The sequence below is a fragment of the Phyllostomus discolor genome, chromosome 5 (assembly GCF_004126475.2).
Source record: "Phyllostomus discolor isolate MPI-MPIP mPhyDis1 chromosome 5, mPhyDis1.pri.v3, whole genome shotgun sequence".
NCBI lineage: Eukaryota > Metazoa > Chordata > Mammalia > Chiroptera > Phyllostomidae > Phyllostomus > Phyllostomus discolor.
The window spans coordinates 148287095-148315059 of record NC_040907.2 but is presented as its reverse complement, the minus strand read 5'-3'; the positions used below and the strand labels follow the sequence as shown (position 1 = coordinate 148315059).

The 27965-nt window shown below is 35.6% G+C and overlaps 1 protein-coding gene across 4 annotated transcripts in view; it reads right to left on the bottom strand.

The window, feature by feature from the left end:
- TBC1D12 (TBC1 domain family member 12) overlaps positions 1 to 27965 on the bottom strand; it is a 79576-nt gene that overhangs the window by 24679 nt on the left and 26932 nt on the right. For 2 of the 4 annotated variants that reach the window (XM_036027012.1, XM_028511466.2), the window contains exon 3: positions 6935 to 7050. In XM_036027012.1, the coding sequence (XP_035882905.1) occupies positions 6935 to 7050 (116 nt within the window). Of the gene's footprint in view, positions 1 to 6934; positions 7051 to 24422; positions 24460 to 26161; positions 26213 to 27965 lie in introns of those variants that run through there. The other 2 variants (XM_036027013.1, XM_036027014.1) reach the window with 2 other exon arrangements.

The following is a 27965-nucleotide window of genomic DNA, read 5'->3' as shown; positions in this document are numbered from 1 at the left end:
GGCGAAGAAAGGTTTGTGACAAACTTTCAAATTTAGATTATACCTCTTCCTCTCTTCAAGTTATAAGTTATAGTCAGATTCCTCAGGTATGTTGTAGCAGGGATGAACAATGGTTAATGGTTAAGACTTCTGCTTCATAATGGAGTAAGAGGGACCAGGTTTACCCTCTTACCTTAATTAGAAAAACAAACAAAATATATTAAACTACAGTGTTTAGACACTGGACAACAGGCAGCACAAGGCAGTGATGTTATAAGAAAGGAAACAAAGTAATCCTCCAAGTGCCTGAGCTTACAGCCAGTAGTTCCCAGGTCTCAGTGCTAGAAGGGAGTACACAAACAGAGTCCACCAGTTTTGCTGAGTTGAGGAAACAGAGTTTGGAGTTGGAGAGTCCGAGACGGCTAGGCACTGCAGGTTAGACTACCTGAGAGAAGGAAAGTACAGAGGATTCCCCTCAAGTCTTTGGCAGGGTACTAATCTATGCATGCGTGCGATTAAACCAGGGTAGCCAGGGAAAGAAAAACCAGAAAGGAATAGGTAGAGCATTCTCAAAGGTCACACTGGACCAGCCAATGCAAAGACCTTCTAATAGATTGGGTATCAAGTGGAATCCTTAGGGTACTGCTTTAGCAGTAAGGATAAATTAGCTACTAGCCACAAGAAGCTACTGGGCACTTGGCTTGAAATGTGGCTAGTGTGTGTAAGGGACTGAATTTTATATTTTATTTAACTTTAATTAATTAAATTTAATTTTAGATAGCCACACATGGCTAGTTGCTACCACAATGGACAGTATAGGCCTAGACTCTAGAGAAACAGGAAGCACTAACTGCCATCCTGGTCATTTACGTAAGGGAATGGAACTAAATTATGAATAAGCACAAAGATCACAGATTTTAAGCAAGTAATAGAACTATGTCTCAAAACCATGGTTATAAAGGGCTAGTTAATAAATTCTTTTATACCCATGTATTTCACTGACAATTCACACCTTCATATTTCCAAACAGTTCCCCAACCTGTGCTGACCTAGTCCTGAAAGATTAAAAAAAAAAGAGGCTAGCATATACCCTTTATATCTTAGTATTAAATGATTTGCATAAAGGAATTAAACACTGTTCAGAATACAGAAATTTTCAGATCATCCTATATCAGGGTTTTTTTATTCCAATTTCATTTATTTGAAAATAAATACTTATGAACACATTCTGAAACAAAATAGTACATAAATAATAATTATAAATTCTATGTCTTGGTATCCCCCCTTTTTTTAAAGATTTTATTTATTTATTTTTAGAGAAGGAAGGGAGGGAGAAAGAGAGAGAGAGAGAAACATCAATGTGCGGTTGCTGCGGGTCATGGTCTGCAACCCAGGCATGTACCCTGACTGGGAATCAAACCCGCAACACTTTGGTTCACAGCCCACGCTCAATCCACTGAGCTACACTAGCCAGGGCAAGGTATCCCCTTTTCGAATCATCATAAATGCAAAAACCTTGGTAAATAGTAGGTATTCAAAAATTATGGTCCGAAGCTGAATGATCCATATGGTAAATATCCTACCAATCTTTGACAGTCTGAGGAAGAGCAGAGCTTCAATACCATAATTGCTAAGAAGTTATAGGCTATACAGAAAATAAAGCATAAAAACAATATATACAGACTTGTTTTGTGGGGCTCTTTTTAAACCACTAATTTTGCAGTCATCTGTCTGGAGAGGAAAATAAAAAATAAAATTCTTCAGTCTTTGGTGGGAACCACCCTGCCTGGTTTCAGAAGCTGCAAACCCCCATGGCTAAGGTTGAGTGAGAGTGAGCTAAGATGTCCAAGCTTTCTTGCCAGCTTCAAATTGGGACCATAAGCCACTAAGGAGACAAAGCTTATCCCCCTGGCAGGAGCACTGCCTCTGCCCACTTTACTTCACCCTGCCTGGCCCCCAGTGCATGACCAGTTAGCCAATGATGGGTAAGGTTCCTCAAGGGAGGGGCAACCTAACACAGGCACAGTCACTATGGGGCCATGAGGGAAGAACTCAGGGGGCCATAGAAAAAGGGGGTAATGGACCCTCACCCCTCAGCTTTGACATAGCCTGAGTCTTCATTCTGTCTGCAAGAAGTCTCCTAATCTCTTGGCTGCCTTACTTCTCCCACCTGACTTAAGCCTGAAACAATGTGGTGCAGCCCTGGGCAGGAACAGGAGGTTCCCCAGGGCAATCAGGCCTAGGAAGGAATGCATAAAATCCTGTAAAACCTGCTTTGCTAAGAATACCCTCAATTTTCTGATAAGGGTCCCAGCATGAAATGAGTTTGTGAGTTTGTTTCCCAAAGTTTTGTAGCCCTTTAGCTAACTGACCCTAACTCAGAATAAGCCCTCAAAGTTCTTTGAATGTTATCTATTGTTTGATTATTACTGTCTGACAATATTTGATGAGCTTTACATATATACACCCTGTATTTCTTTGTAAATAAATCCAATAAAAGTCCATTGAGGAACAGGCTCCTGGCCCTTCTCCTTTGAGAGATTGGCCACCTCTCCTCTCCAAGCAGATTACGTCTTGGTAGACTTATTCTCATCCTGCAGGCGGAGCCCCCCACAAGCCTTGAAAATCAAAGACTGAGTAAATACTATCAATCGAGAAATATTAAACACTTGGCACAGCACTTAAATACTGTAAGGAAAAGATATGGCTTATTCCTATCTCTAATAAAAGTGTCAATTAGTTATGTGGTCAAGGCAAGAAACCATTATGAATATCTAAGATAGCATATCATGCTAAAAATCACAGTATGAACATTTGCTGCTACTCAAAGGTATTACATAAGAAACCTGCACTTCACTTTTTGTCACCTTTCACTTGTATCTTTAAATGTTTCTGCCATTTCATTTGATACTAGTGTGAATAGTAATTCATAGAGAAAGCTAAAAGAAACAAGGTAGCTCTACCCATTGGTGGTTAAAAAAATAGTTCCATAAGCATACGTGATTTTTAAAACATGTCTGAGGCTCATATCAACACGATCAGCTAGTAGGAATGTTCTTATCTTCTCACCCAAGGCTGTCTTCATTGTGATGTGGATTGGTAAGATGGGAACAGGGAGAAAGAAAATTAACAAAAGGATGAAATTATAGAAATTCCTATATTTGAAGTCCTCTGAGACTTCAGATTAATCATCCATAATACTGTAATTGCAGCATATGTGAAAATGTTTTGACTATAAAAACCTACGCTGTCAATGATTTTGGATGCTACTGAAAATTAGAGGGTAAGAAAGGAAAAGTAACACCAATTCATAAACTCCTTTTGCAATGGGAAACTCCTTCTCTATTATCACTTTGACCTATGGAAAAGGACATTTTCAACATCAATTCCAAGATGAAGGAAAACTTCTGCCTTTTCCTCTACCTCCTCACAGATGCCACTGTTATAGAGTGCAACCAAGAGGGGGCCCCAAATAGGGATATGGAATGGGGTCCAGAACTCAAGGTGTTCAGGAAATATTAGGATGTCCTCACCCCTCCCCAACAGGTGTGGGTTGGGGGAAGGGACAAGTGGAGCAGGGCCATTGAGAGCTGTTTCGCATAGCAACAGCTTTGCAGCTAACCTCTGGTGTGGTCATTTAACATATCTATAACCTTTAAGTGGTTACATAGATATGTTAAATAGCTGTGGCCATGCTCTGAGTCAGGGGAATGGAAGTAACTTCCCCACCAAGTCGTAACTGGGGGGCAGGTCCCCCGAATTACAGCGCCTGCATAGGAGCTTGGAGAAGACTGGCTCCATGACATGGGGCCACGCCTGCCCAGACTCACGATGTCAGCCCAGTAAAGCTGGAAGGATATGAGAGTGCTGGCAAGTATGGTCAATTGTGGGAGGAGCTGGAAATGGGGCTGTAGAGGAAGATTGGTACAGGGATTTAAACCCAGACTTGGCAGCCACTGGAGGGAGAACCACGCAGCTTTGCCAGAGTGGGGACTCCCAGGGCCATTGTGCAGAGAAGATCACTTGGCTGTGGCAATAGAAAGGAGAACCACATGGTTGTGGACATGTAAGAGAGCCATGTGGCTTTACCAGAGTGGGGACCCCCACAACTTTAGTGGGGAAAACCACCACCTGGCTTTAACAGAGATCCCGGCAACATAGCTGAGGGTGCCGGAACAGAGGGAGGCCTACCAGCCAAGGCAGATTACTGGGGGCTGCCTGAGCCACGGACTTCTATTTCTTTTCCTGAGATACGGTACCCCAGACTGGGCAAAGGGGGAAGGAAGGACTGTGTGTTTTTATGGGTGTTTTAAGGGACTTTGGGATTCTGATGAAGACATTAGGTCACTACTTTAAGTCTGTACAGCATTAAATAAACATTTCCTTTCCTTTTCACGAAATCTCTGGCATTTAGAGATGTCTTTCCTATCAGGTGGTGGACATAACAAACCTGGGGGGTTCTTTTCGGTAATACTATATTGCCCTCGGCCTTCCTTTGCCCCACCTTGTGTTCCTGTAACACCACCTCATAACTGAAGTAGCAGTGTTAACTGAACCAAGCTGCATCCACAAACAGAAGAAACAAAATTGTACTAGTCTCTCCTCCAGCTTCTCAGCCTGTGAAAGGAGGGATGTTAGCTGGTCCAAATCTGTTAGAAGAGAATTCTGGGGGAGATAAAAGGAGGTGCCACCTAACACTCAGATTGCACCCATGTATTCTCATCTGGTTTTATCCCCAATAAAACTGAAGTTTTCACTCTCATCTGTTCTTTATATGTTTCAATTGTAGTAGAGGAAGGATGAGTGATTAGATATTACATATTCCAACATCATGGAATGCCTCTGTTTGTTGGTTTTAAGTTACTCAAATGTAAGTCATATAAATCACTTCCCCCATAAATATCACTTCAAATGTAAAGAGGTGAACAAGTTTTTAAATTATATCACAGCATCTCAGAGCTGAGTGAAATAGTAGCTACCAAGTTGAATCTCAATATTACATAGAAATAGCATAAAAGCTACAATATTTAAACTTAGTATATTAATTTCAGATAGTCAATAGTGTTGTGAAAAATAAAGTACTTTTTCCAGTTGCTTATTTGGTACACTGAGATCTTATAACGTCATTGTGTTTGATGTATTTTTTCAAGTTCCAATTCCATGGTACTGCTTGTATAAGAGAAAAATTTAAGAGAAGCAGGTATCACTAAAGGTTGAAGATGTCAACAAAGACTTGACTTGATGAAAAAAATAAAGCGTAATCTCTATAGGATTAGCTTTGTGAGTAGTAAAAATAAGATAACTGTATTCTGAAGGCAGTAACGTGAGCAAAGGCATGAAGGCAAGGAGACTTCCATAGGTTTGACTGTAAAACAAAGGATGATGACAAGAAAAATTTGTCCGAAAGACTGGCTAGCACAGAACTTTTTGCATAGTATTTTTATAAACTCCTTCTGGGAAGAAATTAACATTTCTGTTAAAAAGAAGTTAATCCATTTTAGATGAATTTTAACAAGTTTAAGAAAGCTCTTCTGGGAACTTAGTTATCTACCTACTCAGTTGACTGTCAGTCAAGATTCAAAAGGTCTTTAGCTAGGTATTCTTTTCTTATGTAACCACTCTTTTAATTGGCTTGGTTCATTCTCCTCCTTGTCAACAAAACAAATAAAACTTTGACACTTTTCATAACTAACTTTCTAAAGAGCTGTTTTTTTTCTTATCAATAGAAAAATATAATATTCACCAAACCCTTAAAAAAGGAGCAATGTAATCACAATTCTTTAGCATAAAAATATGAAACAAGAGTTTGAAATAAATGTACTTATGTCCAGACTTTCTTCTCTCACAATGAAAAAATATTCAACCTGTCTGTTTGGTTCTAGACCCTTTTATTATGCTCCTTGGGATAATGGGTGGAAAAAGCTGCAGACCAGGAAAATGACAAAAAAGGTCAGGAATTACTACACTGGGAAGACAGAGAAATCTAGAAGAGGAAAAAATAATAGATCCAGAGTCCTAAGAAAAGTGTGCTTTGTTTGACAACAAATCAGAGATAATATTTTGAAGAACAGCAACTTTGTGGACCACTGAGATGAGAAGGTCAGGAATGGGAAGGGAAAATTTTAAGATGGTTTTCTGTGTCTTAATAATGTATTCTTAGTAACAGTAAACCAACAGGTGAACAGTCATTTCAATTTTCCAACAGGCAAGGACAAATACCCTTAAGTATGTGTTAAATGTCAAGAAAGAAAAAAATAATTGCCTTATCATGCTAAGGTAAGGCAGAAGAAGGCTGAAATAGAAACAGATACAGAAAGCTGAAATATTATGTCTCATAGATTGGCTCTTAGAGACTTCTAAAAAATATGCCTAAGGTTTGAACATCAACAATATATTCCTTCCTATTAGTTTTAGGATATATAACTGGGATTTAAATTTTTTATTTTAATTGTTGTTCAAGTACAGATTTCTGCCTTTTACCCCCATCCCAGCCCACCCCCACACCCTCTCCACCTCCCTCCCGTTTCCACCCTGCCCCTTGTTATTGTCCATATGTCCTTTATATTTGTTCCTGCAAACCCTTCCCCTTTTCCCCTGAAATTCCCTCCCCTCTCCACTCTGGTCACTGTCAGCCTGTTCTCAATTTCAGTGTCTTTGGTTATATTTTGCTTGCTTATTTGTTTTGTTGATTAGGTTCCTGTTAAAGGTGAGCTCATATGGTATTTGTCTTTCACCACCTGGCTTATTTCGCTTAGCATAATGGTTTCTAGTTCCATCCATGCTGTCTTGAAGGGTAGGTGCTCCTTCTTTCTTTCTGCTGGGGATTTAAAATTAAAAAAAAAATAAAGCCATTTTTATACCTAATTTCTTGGTATCTTTTGTGTCAAATGGTAAACGAAATTATACTTAAGTTTAAAATATAACCAGCGAGCCAGAGGAACACTGGACTACTTACGATGGTCGGTCCTCAAGAATCAGGGCAGTGGTAGAAAGTGGCTCAAATTCAAAATTCTTACGTCTTGAAGACTGAGGTGGTGGTTTACACGTCCTCCCTGTTCGTGCTTCATATTCCTAGAGTAGATAAAAATATACTTTATGCCGAGACTTGCCCAATTTTCATCATATCCTAAATCTGTATCATTAAGGATATTATGCTATAAAAGAGATACATACAATTCACACATTAATTTGGGAAAATAGCAGGCATAGCAAAAAAAGTCACTTTTTTTCTCTGAAGCAAACTAACTTAGGGACTTATATTGCATATAAAGTATCAAAGTTTGGTAGGAGAGGGGAAAACAAAACTAGATTAATGAGGTAAGGTTTTTAGGGAGATGTTCCTGATTGACGTCTAAGGTACCAGCTATCCAAGTCCAGCTTTGAACCTGCTTTCTAAACCTTCAACCAAATCAATGATGAAAATGTTGGCACAAAATAATCCTGCTGAAATCTCTGAAGGTCTTTTTCAAGGGTGACCCTGAACCTCTAATCAAATGCTGATTTTGAATTCCAACCTACTTTGAATCGAACTACTATAAATCTACTTACTTACTCTAAATTCAAACAATTCACCAATATATCTTATCCAATAATATGTCCAAAGACTTAAATACTTCACTAAAATTAATAAACTGCTACTACAGTAGTCCTCCCTTATCTGCAGTTTCACTTTCAGTGGTTGCATTTATCCACTGCCAACCACAGACCAAAAATACTCAAAAGAAAATTCTAGAAATAAACAATTTATAATTTTTAAATTGCATGAATCTTGAGTAGCCTGATGAAACCTCAAGGCATCCTAGTGGGACATGAATCATCCCCTTTTGTCTCTCTGTAGTCCTTAAGCTAACAAATTAAGACTACTGCAGTCCCTTAGCAGTCTTCTAGGTTATCATGCAGCAATGCTTGTGTTCATATAACCTGTCAGAAAGATCAATAAGAAGCTTAATTGTTTGTTATTTCTAGAACCCACATTTTCCCTTTCTTAAAAAAAAATAATAATAATTAAGCTAGTGCTTGCTCATCACCAGGTAACACATACAGTGTGGAGCAAAGGTAGGTCTGCAGTTGTTCCTATGGAAAATACAGTAATTAATAAGTAATAATACAAGAATAAACTCTGTGTTTTGCATACTCACAACAATAAACCTACTTTTGCTTTACCCAGCATACCTTTCATGAAATTCTCAAAGATTATTCAATGATTTCATGAGTAGACTTAAAAGCTCACTGGCAGCTAGAGAAGACATTAATTTAACTGAAGAAAATTCAATGCACTTAGAGCAGTCAACTGTTTCACTTACAACTGCTTTCCTATCATGGCCTACTTCTTTTTATATTATCATTTGCTTTTCCAACTCATACACTGCTTCTCCCTACTAAATTAGACATTTGCAAAATATGAACAATGGTTCCATCCCTCTTAAAAATTTGATGATCTTGTTGAACCTTAATCTTATTTAAGATATTACCTTAAAAAATGTATGTTGTCTTAAACATTTTCTGTAAACTTCAGCTTACTTTATGATTTCTGCTGTTTATAAAAGTCTGTAATTTTATAATTATCTTTAGTTCTGCATCTTCCCTTCCATCAACATCTCTGTAGACCTGAGAGTTCCTTTGTTTGCATAACTGCATTAGATTTTTAAAAACTTCTTTCTCAAATTAAATAGTACTGTGTATGCTCATTTTTAACTCCCATCCCAAGGAACTAAGCAGCCTTTCAGAGTCAAGTCACTGAAAGGGTCATTCATTTCTTTTTTCTTTTGCAATTTTCTTTCCTAATAACTATACATATTATATATAATAATAACATAGTAATATATAGCTTTATATATAATATATAGTAACTATGCATAGTATTATATATAGTATGTAATAATGTATTATAAATACATTTACAATTGTATATAATATATACGAGGTTTGTTATCATTTAAATGACACTGTTTTCCTAAAATGTGACCTTGACTCATTGCCAAACAGAATACAATGAGTTTTATCTAATAGAGCATTTTCCCTGCAAATAAATACCAGTGCAGAAACAGCAAAATAAAATTTCTAAATCAATATATTAGTAACTAGCATTTACTGACACTTATACAACGTACCATGTGCACTGCTTTAAACACTTCAAACATTTAATCCTTCAAACAACCATGTGAGATACATAATTCACAGTGGGAAAAACAGGCATAAAGATCATTTGTCAAAGGTCATAAATGACAGGCAGTATAGCTCTAGAGCCTGGCCGTTTACCATCTACATGTTATCTTACTATGGTAACAGTCAAGTAGCTATCTATGACAATTTAAAAGAATGGTACAGATAAAATCACTCAGTGAGAGGCTGATGGGTAGATTAGACTGACGATACCTCAATCACTGATCCATCTAAACACCACCTAGACCACCAGATAATATGTTTCCTGTTATGTTGCAATATGAAGCATATATACCAGTCCTGAAATATTTTTGCTAAAAGAAAAATCAATCTTGAATATGATTAAACCTCTAGAATTGTGCTCTCTAATACAGTAGTAAAAAGAAGTGATAACCAAGTAAGTCATGTATGTTTAAATATATAAAAAAATATCAAGAATCAGTACTATTAAGAGGTTCTCTTCTGGAGGGCTAGGTTAAGAATGAAGGGCATTTGTTTTACTTTAAATTATTCAGTATTGCTGACTTTTCTTACAAGAAATAAAGTAGTTTTTGAGGTAACTTATGGTTATGATAGATAACTGACAAACATTTTAGTGAAGAGGTTGAATCAGAACTGGGACAGGAAAGATGGGTATTAATTACAGAGGCAGAAAGGATTGGAAGGAACAAGCCATGGAGTGGAAGCAAAGGCATGGGAAACACATTCATCTCACTGAATGTGCAAAAGGATGGGAAATAAGGGTTGAAAGGTGTAGGATAAATTATGGGGCCTTTCATTGGCAAAAACAGTGTTTGGAATTCACAATGAACAAAACGGAGAGCCAATAAAAGTATGAATAAAGTCTAGCTTTGATGAAAGTAGTCTTTCATTAAAAAATAACTGAATGTGAAATTAAGTACACATTCAATATAAAAAGCAATATAAAATGAGGTATCTATGTATTATTTATCTACCTCACAAATAAGCTTTATACAGAATTGTCACTCAAATATTTTTCACATGAGAAAAAAGTTGTATTCTAGTGTTGCCTATCACAGACCCTTAGCATAAAATGCTTTTAAGTTCTAGAGGTTAATATTTTAAAAAGCTTAAAAACATGGCATCAATCTATTGTTATCTGTAATTACTATAAACTTGTATGTCCTGAATGACTTAAATACTGGCTGAATAAATTAAAGATGCTATTCTAATGTGATTGAAATTGCAAATATTAAAAATAGTAAAATATTAAATACCAGTACTTTCAAAATGGATCACAAGTTGATATCCTAATTATTAGTTAGAATGTTTATTATACACAAAAAAATAACCTGAACAAGGGTTAGGTACATTTATCAGATCACCGAACTGACTATTCCATGCACATAGCTGTGGAATAGCTATGACCAAGATACTCAAACATTAGTCAGAGACTCCATCTCTCTACCATTCTCTCAGCCACGCTCTCCTCCATGTGTGGGCTTCTCCTGGAGGCTAGCTTGCTTCTCAGAGAAGTGACTGCAGCAATACCAGTTGTCACATCTTGGTAACATAATTTTCAAAGATCCTCCAGCAGCTTTTCTAGTAACTCCCATAAAAAAGAAAGCATTCTTCCTGGAAGTTCCCAGTAAATACAAGCAATCATAGTGACATAAGAAATAAGCTTTATAGATGAGTTTAAGTCAACGAGGGCCTATTTCTGCTGCTGAGGCAAATCACATAACTCTTAACTCTTGAGTTGAGGGAAGCAGAAAGAGACAGCAGTGCTCAAGTTATTGAGTAGTTGAAATACATAACATCTTACTTAAAAAATATGACCAAACAATATCTCATGGGTGGAATGCCTAAAGTCAATTTCACTTTAAATCCATATGTATCATGTCATAAAAAAAACCAATATGTTTCTTCTATAGGAGTTTAATAATGAACTCAATATTGATAATTTCATAGGTTATAAAAAACTACAATATGCAAAAGCGACATGAAAAATCCTAGTCCATGGAAATCAGTAAATAATGCTAACTACAATGCATTCACTGTTTGAAAATACCTTATCAATATGCCTTATTTTCTGCCAACAAAGCTCAATTTTAACTGACCTATTTTATGAGTAGTTGGAAGCTAACTACCTCCCAACTGTAAGAAGCATTTAGCTTCTCTTTTAACATATGTAACAAAGGTGTGTATTTCTATGGGATGATGTAATGAGGCCTGTTTATTTTTTTTATTTAATTTATTCTTCATTTTCCACTTGAAATATTCTATCCTGTGAAATATGTTTACTTTAATTGGGGTAACTAGAATAGTAGATGAAACCAATGCTAGAAGCAGGCTGGCAATTATCTGTAGGATAATTTATTCCAGCTATATAAGAAAATTTTAATCAGTAGGCAATTAATTCTAATGCCTATCAAAAGATGGTAGGCAACTGTTGTCATCTTCATGAGTATAAAGTAGAAAAATCACTTATAATTCCAAGGCAAAGAAACACTGTATACTTATAGAGAGAAAAACTGTTTTTCCTCAAAATAATCTCTCAGAAAAGAGGAAGGGCATTTGTTTAACATCTCTCATATTACAGGTGCTTTTTCTCTATTAATTTTGAACAGGAAAGCACTATCTGGAGAAAATGCACTATCCTGAAATTATCTCAATCAGTGTTAGTTTGGAAGGTAACTTTTTGATCAGTGGGGTTTTTGTTGTTGTTATTTGTTTGCTGTTTAACTGGAGTAGAAGAAAAAGAAATTGAACAAAAGTAAGGAAGGATTCCCAGAGGTATAACCATCCAATTGAAAACTATCATAAAAAAACACTAAGCATTTCCTTAAGAAGCAACATAGCACTGTAATTTGGTCAACAATATAACAGTAAGTATGTATGGTGCCAGGTGGGCAGGGAAAACATTTCATAAAGTATATGACTGCCTAACCAATATGCTGTATACCTGAAACCAATACATAATAATATTGAAAGTGAACTGTAATTGAGAAAATTAAAAAAAAAACATAGTAAGAAACTAGGTTGTAGAGATGATAATTTTATACCTAAAGACAAATGAAAGAAAAAACTGTAATGCATCTGAAAATTTGTGGCTTGAGATAAAATTTCTGGTAACATGATAGTACACAGAATTAAAAAGCACTATAATCTCCTACAACTTGGACAAAAGTGAAAATAATGTGCTCTAGGGTTAAAGACTACAAAACTGGTAACAGTGATAATGAACATATTGATGTCAAAAACATTTGCACCCTGGCCATTGTGGTTCAGTGGATGAGCACCAGCCTGTAAGCTGGAAGGTCACAGGTCTGATTCCCAGTCAGAGCACATGGCTGGGTTGAGGGCCAGGTCCCCAGTTCCGGATATGTATGAGGCAACCGGTCACTGTTTATCTCGCACATGTTTCTCTCCTTCTCTTTCTCTTTCCCTTCCCTCTGTCTAAAAATAAATAAAATCTTTTAAAAAATGTATGCAAACAGTACTGAATAAAAAGTTACTATTTCTGAATATATTGATTTATAAAATATATTATTTCAATATGTGATTATAAATTTAAATCTTCATCTAAATTCCTAAAATTATATATACACATTGGCCAAAAATTTTTTCAAAATGATTGAGTGTATTTGTACGTGGTGGACTGGGTAATTCATACAACTTTCTTCCTGAAAACAACCTCTGTGATCCCTAGCAAAAGGGAAACAAACAAGGTAAGCCTAATGATCACCCAGTGTTGTATGTGGAGGCAATTCTGGACATCAGTACAGGAAGGGGGAACTCAAAGAAAGCCTAGCTGTTAGTTTGGAAAGGCCAAGGAGGGCCAGAGTTTGTGTGCCACAGAGTAAAAGAAAAGAAAGCACTCCTTTGAGAGAGAGCTCTAAAAATCTGCATAGGAGTCCTCTTGAGTCTTTAGCTGAATACTAATCTGCACATGTGCAAGGCAAAACACCACAAAGCTGGGCAAAAAACAACTTCTGAGGAAAAAACCATTTCCAGAACTCACTCAGGGCTAAGAAGAACTCACATTCCCACCAACTAGAATGGGAAGTCATCACGGAATACATGGGATGTTCAGAAGAGACCTGACTGTTTAGATTCATCTGAAACTGTGCGAGTCAGAAGACATGGAAAAATCTCTAATATGCTGAAAGAAAAAAATGGTAGAAAAAACCCTGTTGACTTACAATCCTATATCAAGAGAAAATATCTTTCAAAAGTACAATAAAAATTTTTTTCAGAAAAACAAAAGCTGAATCTATTGTCAGTAGGCCTGCAGTATAAGCTATTTTAAAGAAAAATTTCAGGCAGAAAGAATATAACATATGAAATCATGAATATACAGGGTGGGGCAAAAGTAGGTTTACAGTTGTGAGTACACAAAACAGAATTTATGCATGTATTATTTATTGACTATATTATTTTCATATGAACAACTATAAATCTACTTTGCTCCACCCTGTACACAAAAAAATGATAAGCACCAAAAACAGTAATTGGATAACTATAAAAAACACTTTAGAAAAGACATAAATAAAAAACAAAAAGTAAAGTATGATAAATTAAAGGTACCATATTTTTAGGACTATAAGACACACCTAGGTTTTAGAGGAGGAAAACAGGAAACAAATTTTTGAAGCAAAAAATGTGGTAAAATATTTAATAACCTGTGACCCCACTCCACCATCCCCCCGACCCAGCGAGCCAGGTAAGCCACATGTGAACTACAAGGTGCACCTCCATCCCCCTAAACTAGGGGGGAGTGTGTCTTATAGTCTGAAAAATAAGGTAGTTATCATAAGCCCTACCACAGCAGTTCTCAACGGTGCCCCAGAAATGCTTTCATGGGCTTTGCAAAATCAAAACTATTTCTATAATAGTGCTAATAGTTTGCCTTTGTCAGTGTACTAACAACAGCACTAATGGTGCTAAAGCAAGGGTGAATAAGATTGTTGGTACCCTAGCACAAATCAGAGCAATGACACCAAGTTATAAAGAAGGTTCACTTAAGAATGTCTATGATCAGCCCTGGCTGGTGTGGCTCAGTGGATTGAGTGCTGGTCTGCGAACAAAAGGGTTGCTGGTTTGATTCTCAGTCAGGGCACATGCCTGGGTTGTGGGCGAGGTCAGGTCCTCAGTAGGGGACACATGAGAGGCAACCACACATTGATGTTTTTCTCCCTCTCTTCCTCTCTCCCTTCCCCTCTGTCTGAAATAAAAATAAAATCTTAAAAAAAAAAAGAATGTCTATGATCAAACAGTAAAAATTATTAATTATATTAAATCTTGACCTATGGGTAAACACTTCTAATATTCTATGTGACAAAAGGAGACATACACATAAGGAACTTCTGCTGCACACCAAAGTACAATGGTTGTCTGGAGGAAAAGTATCTATGCAATTACTTGAGTGGTGACCTGGACAAACCTTATTGATCATGAACACTATTTTTACTTAGAAGAAAAACTGACAGCAAGCCATAGTTATTCCGACACGGCTATCTGGCAGATATTTTCTCAAATTTAGACAAAATGGACACTTCATCTCCATAGTATTTCTTCCAAAAAATATCCCAGTCAATTCATAGGGAAATCATCAGATAAACCCAAATTGAAGGTCTGACAGAATAATAATATGTATATATTAGGTCTCTACCTTGAAATGTACAAAAGGACAAGTGTCTTGACTGGTGGCACAGACTACCAGATATCCTCAGGATGGGAACTGGTTGCTAGGGGGACCAACCATGTGATTAAGCCCCACCCCCGACCTCTGGAGAGGTGAAATGCGCTAAAGGTTGAGGTATTCACTTATAAACCAACCAGTTATCCCTACTTAGTGAAGCACTCCTGTGTTGGAGATTATATCAAGGTCCTGGGAGGGTGACATACCCAGAGAGTCATACAAGCTCCATGCCCCTTCCCATATACCTTGCCCTAGGTATCTCTTCCATCTGGTTGTTCATAAATTTTACCTTTATTTTATAATAAACTGGTAATCTAGTAAGTAAAATGTTTTTCTGAGATCTGTGAGCTATTCTAGCAAATTATCAAACCCAAGGAGAGGGTGGTGAGAGTCTCTGATTTAGCTGGTTGGACATAAGTACTAAAAACCTAGACTTGTGACTGGCATCTGAAGTTGGGTGGGGGTTGGGGGGAGGATGCAGTCTTATAGGATTGAACTCCCTTGATCTGTGGGATCTGATGCTAACTCTAGGTAAATAGTGTCAGAATTGAACTGAATTGTAGGACACCCAGTTGATGTCAAAGAATTGGTTGGCGTGGGTAAAAAAAACCCTACACAGTTAGTGTCAGATTGATTTACTGAAGTTAGACAAGAAATAATAGGCCCTGGCCAGGTGGCTGAGTTAGCTGAAGCATCATTCCGATATGCCAAGGTTGCAGGTTCAATCCCCAGTCAGAGCACATACAAGAATCAACCAATGAATGCATATATAAGTGAAACAATAAATCAATGTTTCTCTCTCTCTCTCTCTCTCTCCCCCCCCTTCCTCTCTCTCTAAAATCAATACATAAATTTAAAATAATTTAAAAAGAAATCACAGAATTTTTCTTTCAAGCAACATTCTAGAAAATACCTGAACAGTATTCCTCGAAAGTATCAAGGTCATAAATCTAGAGAAACTGTCAAAGACCACAGAGACAAAGAAACACAATAATGAAATACAATATGGTATTCTGGATTGGATCCTGAAACCAAAAAAAGAACATTAGAGTAAACTGGTAAAATCCAAATGAAGTCTGAAGTTTACTTAATAGTAATGTACCCATGTTGGTTTCTTAGTTTTGTTAACGGTCCAGAGTAATGAAAGATGTTAACATTAGGAAAAACTGAATGAGGAGTATACAGGAGTGCCCTATATTTTCTTTTCAACCTTTCTGTAAATCTAAGTTATAACAACATAAAACATTTATTAAAACAAAAAAGGAGTCAGTAATTTCAAATAAAGCAAATGAAAGCAATCATTGCTAATAATAAAGGTCAACTTTTAAAGTGAAAAATAAATTCTGTAAAACTTGTAAAAGGCACCATGTGTTTGAGAGCGCCCAATACTTACTATATTGCTATATTTTATTGTTATTACTATAGCAGATATTACTATAATTTATTGTCATTGTATAATAAAATGTTATAACATCTGAATGATCTATGTAACATGGTGAACCAGTATTTTCTAAATGATCAATGCAAAACCATGTGCAGGTAAAAATCATCCATTCAAAGTGAAAGAGAGATCAATGAATTTTAATATAACAAAGTTATATGATTTCAAATTTCACGATATAACTTACCTGTACGAGTTTTGAGTGATGTCAAAGAAGAATATCCATAATTATGTGAAAAGGCTATTAAAATGTCTTCCCTTTACTAACCATGTATCTTTGTGAGGCCAGATTTTTTTTCACATACTTAAACTAACACAAGATGATAAAGAAGTCAATTCATTAAGAAGATACAGAACAAAGCTTCAAAACACATGGAACAAAAGGAGAAAAACCTAAGTAGATTGAAGTGGATAATTTATTACTCCTCTGTCAGCAATTAATAGAACAAGTAAAGTGAAAATCAGCAAAATTACACAAGACTTGAATAACACCATCATCTAACATATCTGAGGTTTATAAAACATTCACCCAACATCTGCAGGATATATATTCTTTTCAAGAGTACCTGGTTCAAATGAGTTCACTGGCAAATTCTACCAAACAGGGAAGAAATGATACCAATTCTCTAAAATCTCTTCCAGAAGACACAAGCAGAGGGAATACTTCCTAACATAATCTATGAGGCCAGCATTACCCTAATGTCAAAACAGGCAAAGACAGTACAACAAAAGCAAGCCACAGAACAGCATCTCACACGAACATAGACACAAATAACCGCAACAAAGTACTATTAGCAAGTTGAATTGAACAATGTACAAAAAGGATTACACACCACGACCAAAGGAGATTTATCCCAGGTATGCAAGGCTGGCTCAACATTTAAAAGTCAATCAATGTAATCCATCACATTATAATGCTAAAGAAGAAAAAACACATTATCATATTAATTAACACAGAAAAAGCTTTTGATAAAATTCAACACCCATTTGTGACAAAAATTCTAATTTTGCATAGAAGAGTACTTTCTCAACTTGACAAAGAACGTCTACAAAAAAATTAAAACCCACCTGTAGCTATAGCTCACATTTAATAGTGAACAACTTAAATCTTTCTTGCTAAGCCAAGAATAAGGCAAGGATGGCCCCACCCCCCACTGCTTGTCAATATCCTATAGGAAATCTTAACCAATACAGTAAGAGAAAGGGAAATGAAAGGTGTACTGACTGGGCAGGAAGAAATAAAACTGTCTTTGTTTGCAGATTCCATGATTGTCTATCTAGAAAATCCAAAAGTATAGACAACAACAAAACAACTCCTGGAATGAATAAGCAATTATAGCAAGGTAAGAGATACAAGGAAAGCCATTTTCCTATATACCAGCAGTGAACAAGCAGATATTTAAAACAAATTAGTATTTACATTAGCACTTAGGTATAAATCTAATAAGTATGCACAAGATCTACATGAGATAAACTACACTACTCTAACAAAAGATATCAAAGTGGAGAAATAATCCATACTGGTGTAGAAGCAGTATTGTCAAGATACCAGCTCTTCCCAACTTTATCTATAGATTCAACATAATCCCAATCAAATTCCCAGCAAGTTATTTTGTGGATACTGACAAAACAATTCTAAAATTTCTATGTAGAGGCAAAAGACCCAGAAAAACAAACTCAGCATTAAAAGAGAATAAAGTTGGAAGATGAACGCTATCTGATTTCAAGACTTACTAAAGCTACAGAAATCAACACAGTATTTTATTTAAAAATAAATGTGTGGTATTGACAAAATAAACAAATAGATCAATAGAAAAGAAGAGAAAGCCCATAAACAGACCCACATAAATACAGTCAACTGATCTTTGACAAAAGAACAAAGGCAACATAATGGATTGAAGATAGTCTTTTGACTATCGGAATACTGGACATCTACATACAAAAAAAAAATGAATCTAAATGCAAATCTTACACTTCATAAAAAATAATAGATTAAAATATAAAATAAAAAACTGTAAGACTATGATAATCAATATATTTATTTTTTATTATTATTGTATTCTTTTACAGTTGTTCCAGTTTCCCCCCCTTTGCCCTCCTCCACCCAGCCCACCCACCTGTCCCCACCCCGGCCCCAGCTCTGACAGTCAATCCCCACACCACTGTCTATGTCCATGGGTCACTCATGCATGTTCTTTGATCTTTTCCCCTTCTTTTCCACCATTATTCCCCCTTCTCCTCTCCCTTCTAGCAGCTGTCAGTCTGCTCCATGTTTCTTTGTCTCTGGTTCTATTTTGCTTGTTAGATTGTTTTGTTCATTAGATTCCTCTTATAAGTGAGATCATATGGTATTTGTCTTTCACCAAATGGACTATTTTACTTAGCATAAAGGTCTCAATAAAAAAATTTTTTAATTTATTTACTGAGAGAAAGATCGATTTAATATTGCACTTATTTATGCATTTATTGGTTGCTTCTTGTATGTGCTCTGACCAGAGATCAAACCTGCAACCTTGGTCTACCAGGACAATGCTTTAACCAACTGAGCTACCTGGCCAGGGTAGATAATTAATGTAACTAGATATAACATCAAAGGCATGACCCATCAAAGAAATAATTGAGAAGCAGGACTTCATTAAAATTGAAAACTTGGGCTGTGTGAAAAATACTGTCAAGAAAATGAAAAGACAAGCAAGACAAAGTGGGAGGAAACATCTGCAAAAGATACACTTGATAAAGGGGTATTACATAAGGTATTCAAAAGACTCCTGAAATTCTGTTGAGTTGTGTCTTTATTGTTATAGGAAAATGAACAATCCAATTAAAAAATGGAGCCCTGACTGGTGGGGTTCAGCGGATTGAACGCCAGACTGCGAACTAAAGTGTCACCAGTTTGATTCCCAGTCAGGGCACGTGCCTGGGTTGCCAGTCAAGTCCTTGGTAGGGGGCGCGCAAGAGGCCATGTGTAGTTACACTATGATGTTTCTCTCTCCCTCTCTTCCCCTTTCTCTAAAAATAAATTAAAAAAATATTTTTTAAATGGCAAAAGATCTGAATAGATATCTCACTAAAGAAAACATATAGTTGGCAAGTAAACATATGAAATATATAAAAAGATGTTCTAAACTTCCTATGCAAATTAAAACAGTAAGATCCTACTACATATCAATTAGAATGGTCAAAATCTCAAACACTGACAACAAATGCTGGTGAGGATGTGGAACAACAGCACTCTCATGCATTGCTAATGGGAATACAAAATGATACAGCCACTGTGGAAATCAGTTTGGCTGTTTCTTACAAAAATAAACATCCACTTACCATATGATCTAGGAATCAAACTCCTTGGTATTTACACAAATGAAATAAAAACTTATATCAAAAGAAAACCTGCACACAAATGTTTCCTAGAGCTTTATTCATTATTGCCAAACTCAGAAGCAACCAAGATGTACTTCAAGATGTACATAGATAAATGAACTGAGGTACACCCAAACATTAAAACATTACTCAACACTAAAAAAAATGAGCTTTCGGGCCATGAAAAGACATAAAGGGAATAAATGCACATTGCTAAGTGAAAGAAGGCAATATAAAAAGGCTGCATATTGTATTACTCCAACTATTTAACATTCTGGAAAAACAAAAGTATGGAACCACTAAAAGGTTAATTGATTGCCAGGGATTAGGGGAGTAGGAAAAGATAAAGAGGTATAGCAGAAAGGACTTTTAAGGCAAAGAAATTATTCTGTATGATGCCATAACGATGAATACATCATATTCATCAAAACCCACAGAACACACACACACACACACACACACACACACACACACAGAGTAAAGCCAAACGTAAACCACAGACTTTGGCAGATAACAACACATCAACATAGGTTCACTGTAACAAATGTACCACGCTGTGTGGAGGAGGTTGTGGGTGTGTGGGGACAGAGGGTATACAGAAACTCTCTGTACTTTCTGCTCAAATTTTGCTGTGAATCCAGAACTGCTAAAAAAATTAAGTATATCAATTTAAAAACATACACACATACTCAAATTGAATCCATCAACATACAGAATGGATAATAATTATATGACTACCTGGAGTTTATCCCAGAAATGCAAAGTTGGTTTAACAATCAATAAACGTTTACAGCTTAATAAGAAAAATGGCCAAAGCAGACTTCATCTGAACTTTGCCTCATCTGGATAGACGAAAAAACTACACAACTAGTGCCAACCAGGCACCCAAGACACACAAATTTAAATCTCTAAAAGATGGCATTATCTTGGCCTTCAAGTAGTTTTATACATATTATGTTTCAAATATTATACCCAACACCCAAGCAAAGGTAACTAGGCACATACAAAGATAAAAATAGCATCTGCTAACAAAAACTGTCAGGAACAACATTCAATATAAGCAAACCTATAGAATTTGCAGACACTGGAATTATCAAACACTGGCTATGAAACAACTGTATTTACTATGTGTTAAGGAGATAAAGGGCAAGCTTGAAATTTCAGTAAGGAACTATAAACTGTAAAAAGTGATACATCAGATTTGAAAAAGAACCAACTAAAAATATAAGAATTTGAAAAAAACACAACTGACATTAAGAACCCAATGTATATGGTCAATGGACCTGTATCCTTAACACATTCCCCACCTTAACTACTGTGTCTGGAAACAGGATCACAGACAACTGCAATAAATTCTAATGTCCTCATTTGCAAACCCACCCTTTTCTAATATAGCTTGTATAATGCCTCCGGAGTTACTTTTCTGATATATGAATTTGATGTATGAGTGCCTTATTTTATAGCATTTTTGATAAATCCTAACTCTCTAACCTTTGTGGCTAATGACCCTTGACCATCTACTCTACATCCCTGATATACTGGCCTACTAACTAAAGAAGTCTTGTGCATTCCTGGTGTGCTCATTCAACTTCCTCTTTCTGGGATGGTTTTCCCTACCTTGTCTGCTTGGTGAACTACTACCAGTATACTTCACAACGTAACTAACTCCTACGTCTCATCTGAGCAGAATTCATCATTTATCTGTACTCTCAGATTTTGTTCACAACTAAACTACAGCACTCACCACACAAAATTGCTTATGAACCTCTCTGCCTCCACTCCACATATAGTTATACTGAAATAATTCAAAAACTACAACTAATTTATTTATATCCCAAGAACTTGACCCATGACTATTGTATTAAACACAGTAAATGTATGTTGAATAAATTATGCATTCATTGAAATAAAATGAAAGCCAGACAATCCTAGAGAAGAATCTAGGATCAAGTCAAGAATTTTGCCTTTCAATTTCTGCTAGAGAAAGGGTTTAGAATTTCTAAACCTTTCAGAGTCCAAGGCTACCACACTCTGATGCCTTGGAGTCTACAGCTAAAGAGATCTACCAGAAACGTATACTAGGCAGGAAAGGAGAAAAAAGATCAAACTACAGGTTCAAAGAGAGGGTGGCAAGAGTCTTTGAATAATTTCTTAAAGAAATAAAATATAGGAGCTGAGGAGAAAATGGAGCTTCTCTTTCCAAGACAATATGAAAACCAAAGTAGCCTGATACATATACAGGGCGGGGCAAAAGTAGGTTTACAGTTGTGAGTATTTGAAACAAAGGGTTTATTTTGTTATTATCATTTAATTATTGTATTATTTTCCATACAAACAACTGTAAACCCACTTTTGCTCCACCATGTACACTAACTCAACGTTTAGTTTCAGTGGACATTAACACTCTCCTAAAGGGGTTAATGTTAAACTCACACTTAGTAAGTAAACTCACATTTCTATAGGCTGTGAACAGTTTATATAGAGAATCCGAACAACATTTCAGAAATGGAAGAAATTCCCCATGTGGACATTTCTACCCCATCAAGACTGTGTCTGCTCACAATAAAGCCGTTCTCTTCCTCAGCTTGATCCAAGAGCCAGGGAAGCCATCATGCTTGCAGTAGAGGGGGTTAAGCCAATTATTACGTCTTTACGAATTCTAAATTTTCTTCCAGAATCTATCAGCTAGTAGAGATAAAAACCCATCCGAACCCTGGCTGGTGTGGCTCAATGGATTGAGTGTGGGCCTGTGAACCAAAGGGTCGCTGGTTCAACTCCCAGTCAGGGCACATGCCTGGGTTGCTGGCTAGGTCTCCAGTGGGTGGTGTGCAAGAGGTAACCACACATTGATATTTCTCTCCCTCTCTTTCACTTTCCCTTCCCCTCTCTCTAAAAATAAATAAATAAAATATCAAAAGAAAAACCCATCCAATAATTCAAGCTTGATAGAAACCTTGAAGCAAAGTATTTCATAGCCCTCTGGCATATAGGAGTGCTTTAGTAAACTTTTATTTTTTGCAAAGTTATATGTACAATTTTGTTTAGTCTAATTTGAAGCCTAACATAACATATAAATCCAACATAAATATAGAATGAATACAACTTTTACCATAACTTTGATACTTAAACTGTATTTATGGAATCATATAACAGGCTGTCAAGAGTATTTTCAAACTGCAACCCCTTTCCAAGTCTGTCTCTGACAACAGGAAAAAAATTTCCCCCAAATCCTACCTTACTGAATTTGAGAATCTGGTGTTCTTACTCTTTTAGTTTAATTAACTTAAGCTTCTCTCTTGTGGTTCATACTCTTCCCTATCCCAGTTGCTCAGCTCTAGAGCTGTTATAAATTCCTCCTCAATCTTCAGACCACACAAATTAACTTTTATAAAATCAATTTATTCTCACACAGGAAACACAATAATTTATCTTGAATTATAAATAAAGCAAACAAGTGCAGCTGCAAAGGTAGTTATTCACTACCTTTTCAAGGCAATAATATATTAGGTAAATAAAGGTGAAAATAAACATGTAAGACTGTAACATTTTTAAGGACTTTTCAAAAATAGTGAACATAGTTCAGTCACTCTACAACTGAACAAAAATGAAAGAATTATTTTTTTGTGGTATTCAGTATTACACCAAAAATATCAATATTTAGTAATAATTAAAGCCAATGAACTCTTTTCTGTTTTTTTTTTTTTAAAGATTTTATTTATTTATTTTTAGAGAGGGAAGGGTGGGAGATAGTGAGAGAGAGAAACATCAACGTGCAGTTGCTGGGGGTTATGGCCTGCAACCCAAGCATGTACCCTGATGGGGAATCAAACCTGTGACACTTTGGTTCGCAGCCCGCGCTCAATCCACTGAGCTATGCCAGCCAGGGCTGAACTCTTTTCAAATGTCCTAATGCTACACAGATCAGTAAAGTTAGTAACCAGAAAATCAAGCTTTAACATTTTTGAAATGGTTATATATTTAGCTACTGTTCACAAAGCACATGTATTCAAGTCCTTTCTATGCTACTGTTCCTACAGTACAAAAATTCCAAAAGCAAAGGTTTAAATGATGACAGTGACCTATTCTACTTTTACACAATTTAAAGTGCTCAGATTAAACCCTGGTCAGAGTGGCTCAGTTGGTTGAGTGCTGTCCTGCAAAGCCAAAGGTTGCTGCTTTGACTCAGGGTCAGGGCACATGTGTGGGTTGTAGGCCTGGCTCCCCTTGTTGGGATGCATGGGAAAGACAACCAATCAATGTTTCTCTCCCTCTCTTTCCCCTTACCTTCCCCCCTCTCTAAAATAAATAAATAAAACCTTTAAAAATAAATTAATTAATAAAGTGCTCAGATTAAGAAATCAGTCTACTGTCTTAAAACTTTTTTCCTTGCCTGTCAAAAGTTACATGAAAGGTATTCAATCACTGAACTAAAACTTCACTCAAAAAATAAAATACATGAATGATCAAAAATCTGAAACATCACCTAAGTACTACAATCTCATTTTCTCACTAAAGGTGCCAATATAAAAACAGTGCTTAGCAAAAAAAGAAAAAATTACTTTCCACTGAAAGATGGTCAGTTTGACATCAAAAGGGTTATACATATTCGATTTTGTATGCAATCATGTTCAAGTACACATAATGTGGCTCATCTGTAATCATTCTCACTTGCAGTTTGGAGGTCATAAGATAAACTATGTGGCTGTATTCAAATTTCAGCCTATTAATTTAGAAAAAATGACTTAGGTCAATTGAGCTACAATATAACTGAAGTACTATTTATAATTAATAGATGCAATTTTTAACATGGCTCACCAACTGGTTCAAAAGGCCACAAGCAGGACTTTCACACCTGCAAGAGAACACATGTGATAATCCTCATAAAATAATACTATGAATATTCATGTGATTTGGGAAGTGACTAAGTTAAATGCCAAACTTGAATCAGTTTGACTTTGCTCTTATCCTAAAATGATTTTTATGTTTCTTTACTATTAACATGGAGAGCTAAAATTGATTAGATCTTTAATATAATTTACTATAAGAATACAGTTTAGAAATATGTAACCTACAATTACCTTTCACTTATAAACTTTATGCATCTCTGAAAAGCTATAGGTACACAACATGTGAAGTTAAATTAAGCAAAATAAAATATATATACACTTTGTTTTTAAAATGTTACAGAAAAATTTATGTAACACCATATATACACATGTAAAAGAATAATTATGTTTTCCACATGAAAAATAAATTTTAAAAAGCCTAAAAATGTGAAGAGAAAGTGAAGAGATATATCTTCTATAATGTTTTATATTTTATTGAGAATATAATCATGTGTTATTTGTGTAATCAAACAATCAGAGGAAAAGTTTATAAATCAAACTTTATTTTCCTATATAATTAGTTTATAATCATGTATCTTTCCACTAAAGAAAAAAGTCGACCCAATAACATAACTATACTCATACTTCAAAATATGGCAAATATGTTCCAAATATGTGCTTTAAAAATTATCCTATAAAGTAATACTAGTACTCTAATCTCCAATAAATTTTACTGTTTTGTCACTTAAAAAGCAAGTAAAGCATTTTTAGAAAGCTCAAAGGAATTGATTATAGTACTTTTAGCACTGCTCAATTTTTCAGGCAGATTTACACTTGAATTACTAGCTACATTCACTTTCTACAGCCTTAATAATTTAACATCCTACCCTACAACACAACAGATGTGTCCTAACATTCTTTACTGGTAGTATCCTCATGTTTTATTTCTGATTCCAACATGTAACATCCATTTGAAAGGAGTACAAGGTAAAACAGCTAAAATATAGTTTTATATTCATAATGTTTTACAGAGTTTCAAAGTCAAGGCTGTTAAAAAATGTTTCATAGACATTTGTGTCTCAGACACACAAAGTTGTAAACTTATTATTACATAATGAAATTATGTCCTCCTTGAGAATGACAATGGCAAAGAGGACAGCAAAGAGACAAATGGGGAGCAGAGGACACATGGAAGTAGAAAGAGAAAGGCAGAGGCAGAAACATGTCTCATTACATGCTGAAAGAGATACATCTTTGAGGGTGGAAAAGGGTCAAAAGAACAATTTCACCATTATCACACCTCCCTAAAACAAAGAGACCCATGAAAAAGGCACCAAAATACATACTAGTAACTACACACAACCAAAAAGTTCAAAAATTAAAAGAAGTAGCTGGGAGAAATGACCATTTACCAAGCCAGAGAAGGCTCTGTACAGGACAGCAGCTGCATTTTAATTCCACTCCTTCCTATATGAAAATAAAAGTTCTCTTCCTAACCAGTCATCAAATTTTCACACAAGATACATAAAAAAGAGAGAATGTGGCTTTCCAAAACTAAAAACAGCAGATTAAAGGCATACAGAATGTCAATAAACAGATAATTATCCACCCAGTAATTTATTTAGGTACCTACAATAAGATGTTGTATAATGTTAGTTTACATAAAGATATAAAAACGTACCACACATGCATATTCAAGATAAACTACCATAAAGTAAGAATACAAACCTTCAATAGCAAGACCACTGTTTTGCCTCTAGAGGGCGAACTTGGTCTTCTGGAAAACTCTAAACAAGAGAAGTTACTTTCAGACTTTACAAAAAAAAAAAAAAAGTTAAAATTTAAGATGCTGAGATAGCAAAGATTCCCAAACTTTCTTGGTTAACAGTACCCTTAAAGTCTCTGTAATTTTTTCATGGTGTCCCCCAAACCAACAAAGCTATCTAGTCATTCTGTTTAATAACTACAGTAGTTACGTCCAATAATTTAATAGGATTTATGTACTAAACTTAGTAGCCATTTGAAAAAATAATATACTTAAAGACAAAAAGTTCTATTTCACTCTTAAACAACTACAATTAATAACTAATTGGGCATCTATATCTGTTATGCATTATATAATTTCACAAAACTTGAAATCAGATTGGACACCATTACCCTCATTTCCTGTTCCACACTGATGTTTCCATGGTATCTGATTTTTATTAAAACAACCTCAGAACCAGATTCACAAAGATATGATGCCACAGAAAAGAATACAGTGCCATTTAATACTGAAATTTCATATTATCTCAAGCTGATAGTCTGTATCTATCTGACAGATGTGGAATATCACTGACCTACATTAGCTGCAGCACATGGGGTACCTGAGCACACACCTTGGCAATCAGCATAGCTTTTAAGTCCCAGCAGCTACTTAAACTAGTCAATATTTTAATTAATTGTAAATAAAATTAACTATAACAAATGTTTTTAAAGATCTAAAAATTATTTTCTTGTATTACTTGGGAAACCAGTTTTTCTTTTGAGCATGAAAGGAACACTATTAAACTCTTAAAGGAAGATATTTTTTTCCAATTTGAATGATGGTTATTGCCTCATTCAAATGATGGTAATTATTTTTTATAATGCTGGTTTTGTTAATCTGATAAACTGCACTGGGAAGCAGAGAAATAGGAAATTTATTATATTACTCTTTCTAAGCAATACGTTCTCCTAACTTAAAAATGCTACAATGTGATCCACTCTGGCTGCTTTCCAGTCTTGCTGTCTCCTAGCACTGTTGAGGCCGGGGTGTCACACTCATTTTCACCATGGGCCACACCAGCCTCATGGTTGCCTCACGGTTGCCTTCAAAGAGCTGAATTAATTTTAGGACTGTATAAATGTAACTACTCCTTAACAGTTAAGCGAGAGCTCAGCACTGCCACTGGGTGGAAACAAGGTGCAGAGTGGGATAAAACAAGGTTGAAGGCCGTATTCTGCCCACAGGCCTTGTGTTTGTCACCTGTGTGTTAAGGAGTCAAATAAGATCTGAAATTCTTAAAAGTGCAAGAATATGAATAGTAATACAGATATCAGAAGAATTAGCTCCTAAATTACTAGACTAGATTATGTACCCACCCATCTCACAAAGTCCTTGGTATGAGCAGAACATCAGAAAAGTAACCAAGAAAAGAGTTCAATTTCAAAATCTACTGTTTTTTCTTTTTACTGTTTCATAGGTTCACAACTAACTATATCCATAAAATCTGTGCAGTTGGCAAATGCTACCATGTTCAATTAGAAGTCAAAGCATGTGGTGAGAGTAGTGAGCTAACCACCACCAAAGCAACAACAAAAAGCTATCCAAGTAGTAACTAAGAAACAAAATCAATGCTCTACTGAAGAATTTTCACAGCCATAAAAGATAATTGAAAAATATGTCATATTTTTAAAAGTAAATATTAATATTACTACATATATCTATAATCCCAACATTTTTTATATATATAAAGATAAATGAAAGCAGAATATGGTTAATTATCAAGAA